Raw genomic sequence first — 17,758 nt, forward strand, 5'->3', positions numbered from 1 at the left:
AATTCTGATTAGCAACTCAACTTATACCCCTATTGTAGTTTTAGATTTACAATTCACAGCTTAAATATTTGGTTACCATACTATTCACTTTTATCAGCATGATTCATGCCTTTTCACACAACACACTGTTTATTTGCACATACATTAATATTTCACCTCATTATCCCCCCCCCCCACACACACACCTTATACAAAACCATGATAGTAGTTTTTAACACAGACCAGAGCACTGAATGCTCTGCGCTGCTCCCAATGCTCATAGGAACTCTGAATGTCAGGAGCAGCGCAGAGCATTCAACGCGCTGGCCTGCGCTAAAAACCTCTATTGCGGTTTTGTAAAAGGGGAAGCATATTACATGTACTTTAGCTTTAATATTAAATTATGTTATACAATCTATGTGTTTTTATTTTCCTGAGGACTCCTGAGGAAGGTATATGTTACCGAAACACGAACCATATTAGGTCCCTAGTATATCCATTCTACCTAGATTTTCCTGCTTAATTTTTTTTAATAAGGTGGCTTGATTTTGGGCTCCTGCTCTCATTTGTGGCCCTTCTACTTTATGTATTTTGGGGATAATATTCATCCAGCAGTGATCAGCAGTTTTTAAGGCACTGATAAGCCGTGGCTTCAACCAAGCCAGGATATTCAATGCTAGGCCATATCCAGTACAGCAGTCAGCTGGAAGTTAACTCCATATTCTGTTTCATCCCCTCCGGAAGGGGCAATTGTGCTTGCAACTCTGACTTTAATAACAATCCCAAAAAGATAAAAATGTGAAGCTTAAAATTTGGCTTCTTAATTGAATTGAGTACCATATGGATGATGATGGAGGACCTTTCTGGACTAACACAAAACCAATTTCTTTTTAGATCTGTAATTCATCAAGTCACTAGAACTTGAGCATGAGTCGATGGCCCCTAACTACAGCAACAATTGGCTTGAGTACTTGAATGTAACCACATGGAGGGGCATTTTCAATAGGACGTCAGAGTTTGATCATTTTGAGAAAGACATCTAGAAATTCAGTAGTAAAAATTTCCATTCTCAAAACTACCACACATCTAACTATTTTTTTTAAAATAAACAATCTAGACATTTTAACCCTTAGTACATCTATCTTTTTTTGACATTCCTAAATATAAAGATGTCTGCATGAAAAACGCATAAAAGCAATCTGTTTGGATGTGGTACCCAATTGTCCTACCCCATCAGAACAGCTTGCCATTAACAGATTGCGGCAGGGGAATCCCCATCAGCTGAGCCAGTTTCGGGGATTCCTGCCAGCTCAGCTGATGGGGATTCCCCCTCCCTCACAAGCACTGATCCCCCAGCCCCCTCTACAGAGAGCCCCCACACTACACCCTCCGACATCTCCCCACATCCCCCTGTACCTTCAGTACAAAAATCGGTAGGAGGGATGTCCACTCCCTTCTGCCACCGGGCCCTATCGATGGGATTCTAGGGTTCTGTTATCTCCTGGTTTTCTTCCTATCTCTCCCATTGCACTTTCAGTGTATGCAATGATGGATCCTCCTCCACTGTCAATCAGAGTACCTCAAGGCTCTGTCTTGGGCCCTCTCCTTTCCTTCAGTATACTGATCTCCTCCCATGGCTTTCAATATCATCTCTATGCTGATGATTCCCAAATCTACCTCTCCACCTTTGCCACCTGGATTTCTCACCGCCACCTAAAACTGAATATGGCTAAGATCGAGCACCTAAACCCACCTTCCCCCATTCTCTATTTCTGTGGACAACACTCTCCCCTCTCAGGGTCATCTTTGACTCTCCTTCTACTACTACTACTATTAATTATTTCTATAGTGCTACCAGATGTACATAGTGCTGTACAGAGTCACAAAGAAGACTGTCTTATCTGTTTAGATTGTAAGCTCTTTCGATCAGGGACTAACAGGATGTCATGGATACAGTTAAGGGGAACGGTTAATCTGCTGGCTGGGTTGGAGGGCAGTGGGGAGTAGGGTTATGGATTGAAGGCTATAACAAAAATGTGGGTTTTCAGTCTGCTTTTAAACAAGGGAAGGGGCTTGGCAGACAAACTCAGGTAATTTATTCTAGGCATAGGGGACAACTAGATGAAAGGAACGAAGTCTGGAATTGGCAGTAGAGGAGAAGGATACAGCGAAGAGCAGCTTATCAGAGGAATGGAGTTCTCTGGGAGGTGTATAAGGAGAGAGGAGAGATATTGAGGGGCAGCAGAATGAACGCACTTAGGTCAGAAATAGGAGCTTGAACTGTATGCAAAGGCAGATAGAGAGCCAGTGAAGTGATTTAAGAAGAGGGATGACATGAGTGTAGCGAGATTGGTAGAAGAGTCGTGTAGCAGAGTTTTGCACAGATTGCAGGGCGGAGAGGCGGCACTGCGGGACACCAGTCAGAAGTAGATTGCAGTAATCAAACTTGAGGTTACGAGAGTGTGGACAAGAATCTGAGTAGTGTGCCCATACTCTCATCACATCTCAATTAGACAACTGCAACTTGCTTGTCTGATTTACACAAGATGTTGAAGTAATAGCACATGTTATCTTCAGCTCCTATGACCCTATATTTTCATTTTGAGTTTCACCAGTTCATGATGTATTGTTTTGCAATAAACACAAGAATGTCAATTTGTACTGAATTTCACAGTATTTTCATGTTCAGACCACAGTGTTGCCTATACTTTCTTTTATAGAATAATCTTTGCATAGGCACTAGTAAGCTTCACTTTATGAGTTGCCCTAATTCTATAAACATGCACACTCAAATTTCCGATTAGAGTGCACATTTATATGTGCAAGCTATAGAATAAGATCAGTTGCATACATAACCTAATTTGAGTTATGAGCCAATTGTTGGATATAATTAGCCTTAATCGGCACTAATTGATACTAATTAGTTAAGCACATAGCTGTCCTTTGTTGCTATTCTATAAGTTGTATGCTCAAATTGCAGAGCCTACATCTTCAAGGGGGCGATGGAGGGACATGAGCAAGTCAGTGGGCATATCAGGTATTACACGTGTGGGTTCTAGAATCCTATCATTTATGTGCTGAACTGCCTACAGTTAGGCCTGAGCATTTATTATATTATATTTTATTTTGGCATTTATAATCTGCTTAACCATCAAGTTCTAGGTGGTGAACAATAAATATTATACAAAAAAAACACTAACATACAATCAAAATAATAAACATAAAGTATCACAGTACTGACCTGATAACTATTGTATTTGTTGGGATTTATTAACCACCTTTTTGAAGAGATTGACCCAAGGTGGTGAACAGCAAGTACAATTCAACATAAAACTTACAGCATAACTTTAGTAGAAAGCAGTGGCGTACCTAGCATATGTGACACCCGGGACCCATCATTTTTTGGCACCCCCACCCCCATCTGTATGAAAAACATGATTTTTAGTAACAAGCCACACGCCACACATGAGTACCTAGGAAAAGGCAGCATCTTACATATTGCAGTGAGCAGTACATCAATACACTCATTGTAAAACTAAACAAGCCAGACCAGTACAGATCAATCCTACACCATCAATCCTAACAGAAAACCATGTCTTTCGAAAACACACAGAACACAGAAAACACCTTTGCCTAGTATGGAATATGTCATCACAAACTAACCCCTTCCCCTTTTCCAAAACTGTAGTGTGGATTTTAGTCACGGTGGTAACAGCTCTGACGCTCATAGAATTCTGAGCATCAGAGCTGCTACTACCACAACTGGTGCTAAAAAACGCTCCACAGTTTTGTAAAAGGGGGGATAAAATAGAAATACATAGACAAAGGTTAAATTGAACCAGCAAGAAGCTGGACTCTACATAAAATGCAATACCACAGAAACAGTGACATATGTCTCCTAAAGCAATAAATAAATAGAACATTTTTGGTCTACCTTTGTCTTCTCTGGTTTCTGCTTTCCTCATCTTCTTGTTACTGTCTTCCTTCCATCCAATGTCTGCCATCTCTCTGCCCCTCCCTATATGGCATCTTCTCTCCTTCTATGCCCCTTCCAGAAACTGTATGCCTCCCCCTTCCATCTCTCCTCTAGACCCCCTCCCCCTCCTTTGGTCTAGCATCCATCATCTTCCCTCCGTTCCCTCATGGTCTGGCATCTTTCTCCTTTCATCTCTCTTTCCCTCCCCCCTGTGGTTTTTAGCATCTCTCTCTTCTCATTTCCTCCGCTCAGATCTGATATCTCTGTCTCCTTCCCCGTTCTCTGGCATCTCTCTCTCCTCTCTCTCTTCTCTGGTCTTCCTTCTTTATTTTCTGCCTCCATTTAAATTAAATTATTTCTTACTATGGAGTCCTCAGTTTCCCTCTTTTCACTATGTCTACCCACAGCATGCCACCCCTTTCCTTCACCCCTCCACTATCTCACTAACTCTATCTTCTTCCCCCATCCAGCATATGTCCTTTTTCTTTATCCCTCCTTCCATTCAGTATGTGTTCTCTTTCTCCACTTCCATTCAGCATTTGCTCTCCCATCTCCCCACTTCCACCATCTGACCTCTTCTCTCTCTGCAAAGCCCCCTTCCGTGCTCCCCCCCCCGGACAACAGGCCCGGTCCGACAAACCTCCCTGCCCTGTGGCCGGCGATGTCTAAACTGCCTTCTTACAGCAGCCGGAGCGTTGTAGTTCCATATGACTGCTATAAAGGTTGTCTCTGACGCAGCTTCAACGTCTAGCTCAGGGAGTGCCCACACTTTTTGGGCTTGCGAGCAACTTTTAAAATGACCAAGTCAAAATGGTCTACCAACAATAAAATTTTAAAAAAACACAAAGCACACTGTATGCTGAGAAAATGTTAATTATCATTCCTATTCTGGGGTTTTTTCAAAGAGGTCATGGCAGATGACTCTATGCACTGTCACCTCAGTAACAACAATACAAAAATAGACAAATATACCCCCTCCTTTTTACTAAACCACAGTTTTTAGCGCAGGGCTCCGCGATCGACTCACTTTGCCTTGATGATCGACCATTTTCCAGACCTGGCCGGCTGTGCACCCCCCCTAAGGCTGCACCCAGTGCGGACTGCCTCTCCCCCACTCTCCCCCTTGGTACGCCACTGGTAGAAAGACCAAATAATTAAACAATAAAACCTTCTAATTTACAGTCAAGCTTATGCTTTCAGACATAATGTAGCCCGAATCCCACCAAATATACAGTATACATTAAAATATAGTAAGGTCTAATTCCATAAATCAGTTCACATTTCATACTGGCTTCCTTTTACTAAGCTCGATAAGCACCAATGTATACTTGCTGAGAGCTAGAGAAGCCTACTACAGGATGCGCTGAAGCATCTCGTGGAAAATTTGACAATTTGCCCACACTAAATAAATATCTTGTATTTTTGTGGAAGAGTGCACGTTTGGGGGTGGAGAATGGGCATAATAGTGCTTCTCAGTAAGTATGTGGGGCTCTGCCATATGTTGATTAGCATGGGGTTAGTGCTTGGGCTCTTACCACCTACAAAATGGGTGGTAATAAGGGCTCACACAGTAATAATTTTTAATGACTATGTGCTAGTTGCACAATTAATGAGTGGCCATTAATTTTGAAAATAGGAAAATCAATCCAATTCTGGGTATGGCACAAGTGGCCTGCATAAGGAGCATGCTAAAGCCACTTTGCTGCAGCTATAGTAAAAGGACCCCAATATTTCTTAAATAGCCAGGTTTTCACTATTTTACAAAAATGCAAATAGTCTGACATCAATCTGACCTCCAAAGGCAGAGAATTCCAAAGTTCTGCACCCCTTCCCAGGAAAATTGAATTAAAAGTCTTTTTCAAGCGACACTCCTGGCAGGCAGGTAATCTGATGTCATTTAGAGATCTAAGAGCCCTTTTTGGATGATAAAAATGCACAAACTTTTGTAGTAGAATGACACGGGGACAAATTTGTCCCTATCCCCCGCAGGAACTCAATTTCCCCGTCCTGTCCCCTTGAGTTTTGTCCCTGTCCCTACCCCATTCCTGTAAGCTCTGCCTTAACCGCAAAAGCCTTGAACAGGTATGATTTTAAAGCGTTTGAGGCTTTTGCAGATGAGGATGGAGCTTGCAGGAATGGGGTGGGGACGGGAAAAATATGTTCCCGTGTATTTCTCTATTTTGTAGCTACTGATTAGACAGACAGACCACAGAGACCTTTGAAAATCATAATAAGAGTTTGATAATTTGAACTGCTGTTTTAGAAATCAACCCAGCGCCTAAATTTCAGCCAACATTTGAAAATTTACCCCATAGTGTACAATAGAAATAGAAAATAAATAAAATGAAAAAAATCTTGTACACCCCTTAATATTATCATAAACTTCAGATCGGTTTCTGTAAGAGGGGTTTGAATTAGCTATAAGCTGACACAGAACTATCTCTCTGAACTGATTCAGCCTTCCTAAGCTGGGTAAAAGACAGAAGGATAATTTATTTCTTTGAGAAACTTTCTTAAAAGAGAAATGCAGAGGCACCATTTCCTAAGTACTTGGTGGCCTCAGCATAGGAATTGTTGATTTAGTCTACACAGCATGTGATAAATTTATTGGACTGCTTACAAATCACTTTTTGTAATTCAAGAGCCATATGTAAACAAGAGACAAAGATGATAGCTGTGCAAAGGAAGCTTCTCCGAGGTCAGCAAATGTTGCAAATAACGTATGCTTTTCCTGCTTTTGAATTTTTGTACCTATTGAGCAACAGCAGCTGAGTGAACTTGGAAATAGAAAGTACACGGCAAATGAGTTCAAAAGTTAGTCTGATAAGGATTTATGCAGAAACATACTGTACTCGTTGTAACCTGTATTCAAGTGTAGCTGGTTGCCGGGGGGAGGGGGTGTCTCTGAGGTCTACAGATGTAGGAGCTAGAAGGGAGGTTCTTTGCATGCCTTTGAGGCCATAGTTCATGGACAGTAACTCATTCTGTCAGTGTCTCTCACTCTTTCACTCAAGTGCTCCTTCACTTCATGAAAAAAAATACTACTGTTCAGTCCTGAAACTCTGATTAAAGATATAAGGGCCAATAAAGAATATACAGTACATAAGAGCTCCCACACTAACCCCGTGCTATTGCTCATCGGTCAGTAATCAGTGATTTACCTGTGCTAACTAATTAGTGCAGGGCATACATATTCTCTGCCTCCAAACATGCCCCTGCATTAAAAATATATTTTTTTAGCGGTATGGGTAGTGTTCGCCAATCCTGCAACCACTGTGGGACACCTGGGAGTGTATTGCTATATTGTCATTTTAATCTGCGGTAAGCACACATTAGATAATAACAAAACTACATGGCCTACTGAAGTATGTAATACGTTTGTTTATTGGCATTTGATATATGCCCTAACTTGGAGAAGTTCAGGATGATGTACAATATTTTTTTTATCAAGTATGTACTCTAAGCATTTTCCCTATCTGTCCTGACGGGCTCACAATCTAACTATGGCCCTGATTCTATAAAAGATGCCTACAGTTAGACACCTAGATTGGCAGAGGATTCAGAGCAGAGTTTGGGCATGGATTCAGTTAGGTGCCAGTAGGTGCCTAACTTAGGAACACTTATTTAGGCCAAGAAAACCCTGGCCTTAATGGCAGTGTAAACCAAAGAGTCATAAGGCAGAGATATCTGCAGCCAAAGTCCAGCTCAATCAAAGCAGGCTTTATTGATGACAGCAAATGTAGACTCGGCATTGACAGTGTTTTGGCTAAAATAGCCTTTGTCAAGAGTCTAATAAAACCAAAGTATATATACATAAAACATAAATTAAAATCATAGTAATAAAACCAATGATCTAAGAAAAATAAGGTGCATTACAAGACTAAAAACCAAAACTGCTTCTTACATGAAGTACATAACAAAAATGCATAATAAATGGACAAGACAAAAAAATTATTAAGATTAAAACCAATCCTACTTCTCACAGATAATACATCATAACATGTATCTCAATGAATACTTCTATAAGGACTGTCAAATCAAATAAACATTACAAAAAGTATAAAATATATAAGACTTCAGCCAAAATCTTAGCATACACATTTTGTAATAGTCTTCTAACAGATGACTAAAAAGTTACAAAAAGAATTTTGATTAAAAACAATATCAATAAAACCAATAATAATAAAATAAAATAAATGAAAGTGATGAGCTACCCCGCGCTAAAAATGGTAACAACTTGCCAATGACGTTACTGCCAAAAATAGTAGTGCACCCAAGGATTTAATGCTTACCGGCCCCTAAGACTGCTTAGGTGCCACTAGGCATGACTGATAACTGTGCCAAACAGCACCTATCAACTAGGCACTGTTTATAGAATCAGGGCCTTTGTGTCTTACAGAAATCATAGATTTATTTTAGGATATTTTTAATATAGATCTTTTTTCCTTTCTAAATTGCATATGAAAGATTTCCAGCAAATCATGATTATAATCACAATTTAATTTTGGTTGTTATTTCATAGAATGTCCTGGAGGAGCCAAATCTCCATGTAAAAAGAGAGGATCTTGCTCAGATGGTATACAAGGCAATGGGACCTGCACTTGTCAGGTATGGCAGAACAAAATGGGTTCTGTTCTAGTATTTTTAAAGGGTCCAAACAAGATGGCAAGCAGCCAAGGTTGTAATTAGGGAAGGGTTGTGACAACATGGTAAATATCAATGACATCTCCCATGTCATTTATGTCTTTAAAACCCAAAAATGAGGGGAAAAAACACCCAAAATTGTGGTTCTCCTTTGCCAATAGTAGTGGACTCTCTTTTGAAAGAAGGTAAACTAACATTTTTGAGTTTTTGAAAACACATCAATTGAAGCTAACCCCTTTTTACAACAGTAGATACAGTATTTGGAACATGCCCTGCAGCTGCTATAAACCATCGAACAAAGAAACATAACGGCAGATAAAGGCCAAATGGCCCATCCAGTCTACCCATCTGTAATATCCACTATCTTCTCCTCTCCCTAAGAGATCCTATGTGCCTGAACCAACCTTTCTTGAATTCAAACACAACTCTTCGTCTCTACCATCTGTACTGGGAGACTGTTCCATGCATCTACCACCCTTTCTGTAAAAAAAGTATTTCCTTAGATTACTCCTGAGCCTATCACCTTTTAACTTCATCCTATGCCTTCACATTCCAAAGCTTCCTTTCAAATGAAAGACTCACCTCATGCGCATTTATGTCATGTAGGTATTTAAACATCTCTATCATATTGCTCCTCTCCCGCATTTTCTCCATTGTATACATATTGAGATCTTTGTCCCCATATGCTTTATGATGAAGAACACTTACTGAGTAGCACTATCATACCCACTTTCCACCCCCAAGCACACCCTCTTCCACAAAAATACAATATATTTATTTAGCGTGTGCAAATTGGCAAATTTTCCACGAGATGCCTCTGTACGTCCTGCAGTCCATTTTAGTAGCCTTCCTCCGGACCACAGGTTGCCTGCCTGGCCATTTTATGCGGCTCATGGTGTAATGCGGTGTTTTCATTGCCACCCCTCGGTGTTTTATCTTCTGGCTGGCTCCCTCCTCCTCATTTCCGCACTGTGTGCACAAAGCCACAGATAGCAGCTCCTCACGCATCCCGCACCTCATCTGAAACCATTCCCTCTGACATTGCAATGTCAGAGAGAAGGCTTCCAGTTCAGGCAAAGGATGCGCATATTAGCCGCTGCCCATGGCTTTGTGCACACTGCGGCAGTGAGGAGGCGGGAACTGGCCAGAAGATGAAAAATGAATGGAAAAAATGTTACAATTAATACTATTATGGGGGTGGGGTCTGGCCCGTGACTTAGCCTGTGTTTTAGATTTCGGCCCTTTAATGTGATTGAGTTTGACATCCCTGCTTTGGACCAACTCCATCCTGTTTATATCTTTTTGAAAGTGCAGTCTCCAGAATTGTACGCAATGAGGTCTCACCAGAGTCTTATACAGGGGCATCAAAACCTCCTTTTTCCTACTGGTCATTCTCTCCCTATGCACCCTTTGCGAGGGTAAAATAATCCTTAGTTGGTCATGTTTCAAAACAGAAAGTAAATATAATTTCATTAACTTTATTGAAACTGCAACTCTGAAAATTTGGTGATGATGTATTAAATGGATTACTCATTATATGTTGTATAGGAAGGATTTGGTGGGACAGCCTGTGAAACATGTTCTGAAGATAATTTGTTTGGTGCTAACTGCAATTCAGGTAATTCTTGGGATTATTTTTGAAACATTAGCTTTTCTTCAAGCTTCAAAAAAATTCTAAACAAATAAACCCGCCTTTCTAATGTATATGATAGAGTGGCAGGACCGGTGCATGGGAATTAGGCACCTCAGGTGAACCTTCAGCCTTTTACTCTCTCCATTCTATTAACTTTTGGGCCTATAGGGCAGCTCCCACACCCTCCCCACCTATTACTAAATGAACATAAAAGGTATCCAAACATGATATTCCATGTGCACTCTTTCTTCAGATATGTCTTATGATTTGCAAGACTCTTTACTGAGATAATAGTACTACCTTTCCCTAATACTTCCATGTTCTATAGACCGAGACATCTGACAAGAAGTACTAGGACTCCACTCTGTTCTTGAGCTTTCTGACCTCTACCCCCATCAAAGTGACAAAGTATACATTTGGAATCTGATAATTTGAATAGATCTCATGCATATTCATTGGGGAAATCCTGAAAACCTGACTGGATTGCGGCCCTCGAGGAGGGACTTTTGACACCTCTGGCTTAGAAGAAACAGTGCTGATAGTTATGTTGTTTGGGAAGGGGGGGGGGGGAGAGAGTCAAACAAAGGTAGAATAATATAAGGCAAAACCAACAAACTTAAAAGTAAAATGCATTGAAATGTTTAACCTAGAAGCAAATGCAATGCAAACATATTTTGTTTTCTTCCTCTAGTTTGCAGTTGTGTCCATGGTCTATGCAACAATGGAATAAATGGAGATGGGACCTGCACTTGTTTGTCAGGATACGCTGGGCGTCACTGTGATCAGCGTAAGTACCATCCTTAAATCGGAGGCTACTATGCTCATACTTTAAATCAGCATCACAAATTCTGGCAATATGTTGAAAAAACTCTTATATCCAGCCCAAATATGTTATAGCATCCAAACTAGTAGGCTCTGGATAAATAATGTTTTATATATCTCAAGGAAGCCTCAGCCCCACCACTCCTCCGCTGTATAATCTCACAACCGCGGGAAGCATTACATGGTGCCTCATCATTGGCCGTCCCCGATAATGTGCTTGGAATAGTTCTTATTGTTTGTAATACTTAATGATTTTCAATAAATATCCAATATTAAAATATATAAATATAAAGTGCTTAGTACTTAGCTTTGAACTAGCTTTTAATTTGCTTCGTGGTCAGCCAAACCTGGGAGTCAGACCCGACATGTTTCGCTCAAAGAGCTGTATCAAGGGTCTCCCGAGGCTGCCGTTGTCATCCGACTCCAATTTTAGTCTGTGAGAAAGCACATTATCGGGGACGGCCAATGATGAGGCACCACGTAATGCTTCCCGCGGTTGTGAGATTATACAGCGGAGGAGTGGTGGGGCTGAGGCTTCCTTGAGATATATAAAACATTATTTATCCAGAGCCTACTAGTTTGGATGCATACTTTAAATCAGGACATTTTAAATCATAACTCTTCAAAATAACTGATTCTGACTTGAACCTTCAAAAGCAGATTTTTTTGGAGACTTCTGGAAGACACTGAATAGCAGAAGCTGGGTTAGGGTAGAGAGTTTTGAAATACATGATAAAAAATGAACAGATATAAAAGAGCAAACTGTCCTTCAATAAACCTTCAACCTCCTCACCCTATTTCATACATCCATATGCGGTGACACAATTTTTTATAAAAATTCTTTTTGTGAGTAAAAAAGGTTTTATGTATAGACAAAGCTTTATAAAGTTACCCTCCCCTCCCCTCCCTGATTACATCTTGTCCACGTATGGGCAACTGAAGGAAAATGCTGATGTGCAGTATTCAGTATCCTTTTCCTTCTGCATCTCTAGTTTATTCATTGTCATCCTAGACAATTATTGTTGTGAATTAATTTTTCCTCTTTTTTGTGTCTTGTTGTTTATCAATTTACTTTTACAATCAATTCTTTTATAATATTATTATAAACCACTTTCTGATCAATACTCAAAATGATTTAATGAGACAAAAACAGTTGCTGACTAGTTAAATCACTTGTTCGTGGTTATCCATTAATTTTCAGCAGCACACGACCAATTGCCAATGAAAATTAGCGGTTAGCGCCTAAGTGAAAGTCAGGTATTTTGGGGGGTAGAGTCAGCACTCAGCATTCAGCATTAAACCAGCCAGGGTAACCACATAAATGGGACTACATAAAACACAGTCCTATCTTTATGTGGTGGTCCATGGCCGGTTAAGTGTTGAATTAACCAGCTATATGTTTGCAGGCTATGTATAAACTGGATATTCATTGTTGAAGCCTAAACATGGTCTGGCATTAAATATCCAGGAATATGCTGAGGTGGGTAGGGATTGGTATTTTTTTTTTTTCCTTCTTTATTCATTTTCAAATTTGACAATAAGTGCACAAAATAATATATTTCAACAAGTTATTACACAATAGCACTTTGATATCTACTACATAAAAATCTAGTGATACGTTTACCCCCCCTCCCCCACCTCCCAACCTTCATCATATTTTCAATCAGAATATACACATATTATAGAATATATTATAACATATTATGTAAAATTGTACCCAACACCCTCCCCCCTTTGGTGTGCCAAAAGAAGAAAAAGAAAAGAAGAAGAGAAGAAATGATGACTATTCACTACAATATTTTGTCAATGGCCCCCATATTTTTATAAATTTAGTATATGTCCCTCTTTGTATTGCTATTGCTCGTTCCATTTTAAATATATGACATAATGTATTCCACCAAAATGAAGGGCATAGAAAAAGTGGACAGGGACAGATTTTTCAAATTATGGGGAACCACAAGTACAAGGGGGCACTCAGAGAAATTGAGAGGGGAAAGGTTTAGAACAAATGCCAGGAAGTTCTTTTTCACCCAGAGGGTGGTGGATACATGGAACGCGCTACCGGAGGATGTGATAGGCAGAAGCATGCTACAGGGCTTCAAGGAGGGTCTGGACAGGTACCTGGAGGACAAAGGAATTGAGGGGTACAGATAAGAGTAGAGCTAAGGTTAGAGGGATAGGATTAGAGGTAATTTGTAAAATTAGTCAGAGACCACTGTTCAGACAGTGGGCCTGATGGGCCGCCGCGAGAGCGGACCGCTGGGTGAGATGGACCTCTGGTCTGCCTCAGCGGAGGCAACTTCTTATGTTCTTACGTATAACTAAGGTTACTGTGATTCTTCCAATTATTGGTTATGTGTTAGATGGCAACCCCTGTCATAACTAATAAAAGCTTGTTGTTTTCTGATATTTGACTTTTTTTCCTCATCATCATGCCAAATAACACTGTATCGTAAGAGAGTGCCACATGATTTTCCATTAATGCATTTACTTGAGACCAAATTGAATTCCAAAATTTCTTAATATAGGGACAATAATAAAGTAGATGATCAAGTGTCCCAGGTTCCAGATTATAGTGCCAGCATCTATTGGACTTAGAACTGTTTAATTTTTGTAAACGAACAGGGGTCCAAAACACTCTATGTAATAAAAATAACAAAGTTTGTCTCATAGATGCTGACACTGTACATCTCATTCTCCAAGACAAAATTTGATTTTTTTGGGTTTTTTAAATATATATATATATAACAGTATTGTGTTGGTTTTCAAGTGTGTTAACAGTGGGGGGTTCACCTATCTCTCTCTGGAATGATGTTATCTGCTGCTTCCTTTGTGGTATTTGCAGACAGTGACTGGCTTTGTTATGTCACTTGTGATGTTTTGTAGTACCTTGTAATGTGATTATGCTTGTTGTTATTATCTAAAACAAAAATTTCTAATAAACATTAAAAAAAAATATATCCAGGAATAACACTAGCAGCAGTAGGCAAAATGCTAACTGCCACCAGATGAATATTGACCCCTTTAATTTTATTAATTTTAATGGTAGTATATCAAATGTAACCAATTAAATACATAAAATTAATATTCTTTTTATCCTTAGCTCTCCCTGAATGTACAAAGCTCCAGTGTCCAGAGAACACCAGGTGCACAAGTTCCACTGGAGGAGTACTGGAGTGTGCTTGTATGCCCAACTACGAAGGGGATGGAAAACAGTGTAAACGTAAGAAATTTTCTGTCCTGCAATGTTCTTTGGAAGGTTCTATTTTCAGGGGCCCATTTGTTTCATATTCCATTTTATTCTTAAGAACATAAGAATAGCCTTACTGGGTCAGATTAGTGGTCCATCTGGCCCAGTAGCCCATCTTCATGGTGGCCAATCCAATCCAGGTAACTAGTACCTGGCAAAAACCCAAACATTCCACGCTACCGATTCAGTGTCCTCCATGTCTGTCTCAATAGCAGACTATGGACTTTTTCTCCAGAAACTTGTCCAAACAATTTTTAAAACCAGCTTTACAAATAAATGAAGACAATATGTGGGAGTGTGTGGTGCCATAGTTAGAGCTACAACCTTAGCACCCTGAGGTTGTGGGTTCAAATCCAACACTGCTCCTTGTGACCCTGGGCAAGTCACTTAATCCCCATTGCCCCACGTATATTGGATAGAGTGGGAGCCCACTGGAACACTTAGAGAAAAACGCTTGAATACTTGAAAATTTGTAATCCGCATAGAATTGTAGGATATGCGAAATATAAATTATTTAAATATATATATATTTTATTTAATTTAATTCTTATATACCGCTAATAACCGTGAGGTTTCTAAGCGGTTTACAAAAATGATGCATTAAAGATACAATAAATAAAAACTAAATAAATAAGATAGGTACTTGGAAATTCCCTAACTGTCCCAAAGGCTCACAATCTAACTAAAGTACCTGAAGAAACAGTATGAAAAATAAAAATAAAAAGACAGAGGTAGAGATAGAGATAGAAATGGAATATTCCAACAAGTAATGAATAATTAATTTAAAGATAGAATTAAAATAATAATTAAAGTAAACAAAATAGAGATAAAAATAAGCATAGAGAGAAACAGAAACACACTCCAAAAAAGCATCAAGATCTTTGACTTGTAATTATTATGATCATTTAACACCAGATCTTAAATGCCTTTCCGGAATACATCATATTCCTATCCCTCTCCATACCCACCTCCATCTCCACCCCAATTTATTTCAACCACCATTCCCATTCTATTCTTTAACTGCCGTCAACCCCAGTTCCGATGGCTATCATCTGGGTCCCGAGTTTCCTCCAAGAACAGGCGACATCTCTGGCAAGGTAATCTCCACCGCTGCCGAACCGACCGTTGGTCTGAGCGTCGGACTGCAGCTCTCCTCTGTCGGCTCTCCCCTGCTGGAATGGGGGAGGAGTGAAGATGGTGTCGGGTGCCCTGCTGGAACGGGCTCCCGATCTGGCCACTAGTGAAACTGGCAGTTGGTGCCGAGCACTGTCAGCGCTGCTCCTCCTGTAGTTCTCTCCCCTACTGGAACAGGGGAGGGGTGTAGATGATGCTAGGTGCCCTGATAGAAAGGGTTCCCGATCTGGCCACTAGTGAAACTGGCAATTGGTGCCGAGCACCGTCAGCGCTGCTCCTCCTGTAGTTCTCTCCCCTGCTGGAATAGGGGAGGGGTGTAGATGATGCTAGGTGCCCTGCTGGAAAGGGCTCCCGATCTGGCCACTAGTGAAACACACAAATAAGGGGCCTTAAAAGAGTATTAAGCAGTTAATGTGGGAATTGGTACATGCTGTTGGTGTACGACTCTGTTAATAGTTAATATGGTGAATCGATACACAGCACGCACTAATTCCTGTTTTAACTGCATAACATGGAATGGCAAATGGCCGTTAATGCATGGTAACTACTATGCATTAACTATTACCATAATGATAACAGAAGGAAAGTTTTATGATATATGTATTTTGTCATGTTTGTATATTGTTGTTGGGTTTTCTTTAATGTTTTTAATTATGAATGTATATTGTTCTCCGCTTAGAATGTTAAGATAATACGTAATATAAATAAATAAACAAACTGGCATCAACAATGTTTGCATTACAGAGGAAATTCTATAAATGGTGCCCAAAGTTAGGTGCCAGGAAGAACCGCACTATACCAGTGTACTACAAAGGGTGCTCTATGCAGTGTTTCATTTACAGAATACTAGTTTAGTGTGGATCTTGCACTAACTTTGGGTGCAGTCATGGATCTCACACTAATTTTGGGTGCGGTCTGTTGAAATCTGGTGTAAATGCTGGTGCACTACTAATGGCAATTGGGTGTATAAATAACTCTATTCTACAATACAGTATCTAATTTCTGGGAACAACTCTGACCTTTCCATGCCCCTCTTATGGCCATCTCACCAGGATGTGTACAGGAACTTAGCACATATCACAAACTCCTCACATCCAACAGCAAATCGCCAGCTCCTCAGAAGTACCACCTGGGCTCAAAGATTTTCACTGCCCTAGGCTTTATGTACTCTGCCTTCACTGGAGCAACAAACTTTATTTTTTATTTTGTGTTATTTTTATACTATTTTTATAACACCCCTTAGGGCGATATTTTATTCTTAAAAGTACTTAGCTTTTAATGTGATCTTCCATTGAGGGATATAGGAGCCAACATGTTTCATCCGAACAAGGTTTTTTCAAGGCTTATCATCCCTTATTAGAACTTTACTCCGTCATACTAAATATAATGCCATACTAAGGCCATACTAATGCCATACTAAGGAAATATATTAATATATGATCTCTAAGATATATATAAGATATAGAGACCATATATTAATATAGTTCACTGAAACACTGGGTCTCTGGACATACTATTTGGAGTTATTTGGCTTGTACTATACTAAGGAAATGCCATATTTGGAGTTGCATGCTAAGAAAATTTAAGGCCCATGTGCTCAAAATTCACTGTGTCTTTATCAATTGACACTGAACCAGTTTTAATCTGTTTAGCATTGAGGTATTTCAGCTATCGATGCCCAAAATAGCAAATTGCAGTCTTTTCCGAGGTTTAAATCAGCCTCCGATAATCGTATGCAACTAGATTACAATGAGCTCATCAATATTAAATGAGCATTCTGATCAATGCCCAGATGATGCACAAAAGAAGCACCATTTTTTAATGCTCCAAAATCTCTGACAGGTCTGGAGGTGCCAGTAGTGTTAAAAAAAAGTACCCCGAACAAAAGCTTTTTTTTATTTTAAATGGGCACTGAAGTTGTACCTGTGTTACACATGTACAATATCTGTCCCCATTAAAAATTATAATTTTAAAAAGTCATGCTGCGACCCCCCTCCTCGGTGACAGCCCACACTCACACACCCCGAACTTTACAAAAACAAATTGGCAGGAGGAAAGCCCACTCCCTCAGCTACCCAGAGCTCACCACACTCCCCAAAATTGAAGATTGGCAGAAGGGTTGCCAACTCCCTTTTGCCACTGGGGCCCCGCTATGAGCCCCTGAACACCCTCACGTACCTAAACTGAAGATTGGCAGAAGGGATGCTAACTCCCTCCTACCAGCAGGCCCACCTCTTCATAATGATGGGCTTTCCCCTTCCCAGTGTATCCTGGTGCCTAAGGCCCAGGTGCCTAAGGCCCCTCCCATAGGAACCAATCA

General features: G+C 40.1%; 1 protein-coding gene across 4 annotated transcripts in view; it reads left to right on the plus strand.

Annotated features, from left to right (window-relative positions):
* Window positions 1–17,758, plus strand: part of STAB2 (stabilin 2) — a 403,506-nt gene that overhangs the window by 77,251 nt on the left and 308,497 nt on the right. For all 4 annotated transcript variants that reach the window (XR_004540109.1, XM_033951740.1, XM_033951739.1 and 1 more), the window contains exons 4-7: window positions 8,478–8,563; window positions 10,148–10,217; window positions 10,924–11,019; window positions 14,158–14,277. Coding sequence is in view for 3 of the 4 variants with exons in the window: in XM_033951740.1 (XP_033807631.1) it covers window positions 8,478–8,563; window positions 10,148–10,217; window positions 10,924–11,019; window positions 14,158–14,277 (372 nt within the window). In the remaining variant the exon portion in view is untranslated. The remainder of the gene's footprint in view (window positions 1–8,477; window positions 8,564–10,147; window positions 10,218–10,923; window positions 11,020–14,157; window positions 14,278–17,758) is intronic.

Source organism: Geotrypetes seraphini, chromosome 7 (genome assembly GCF_902459505.1).
Source record: "Geotrypetes seraphini chromosome 7, aGeoSer1.1, whole genome shotgun sequence".
NCBI lineage: Eukaryota > Metazoa > Chordata > Amphibia > Gymnophiona > Dermophiidae > Geotrypetes > Geotrypetes seraphini.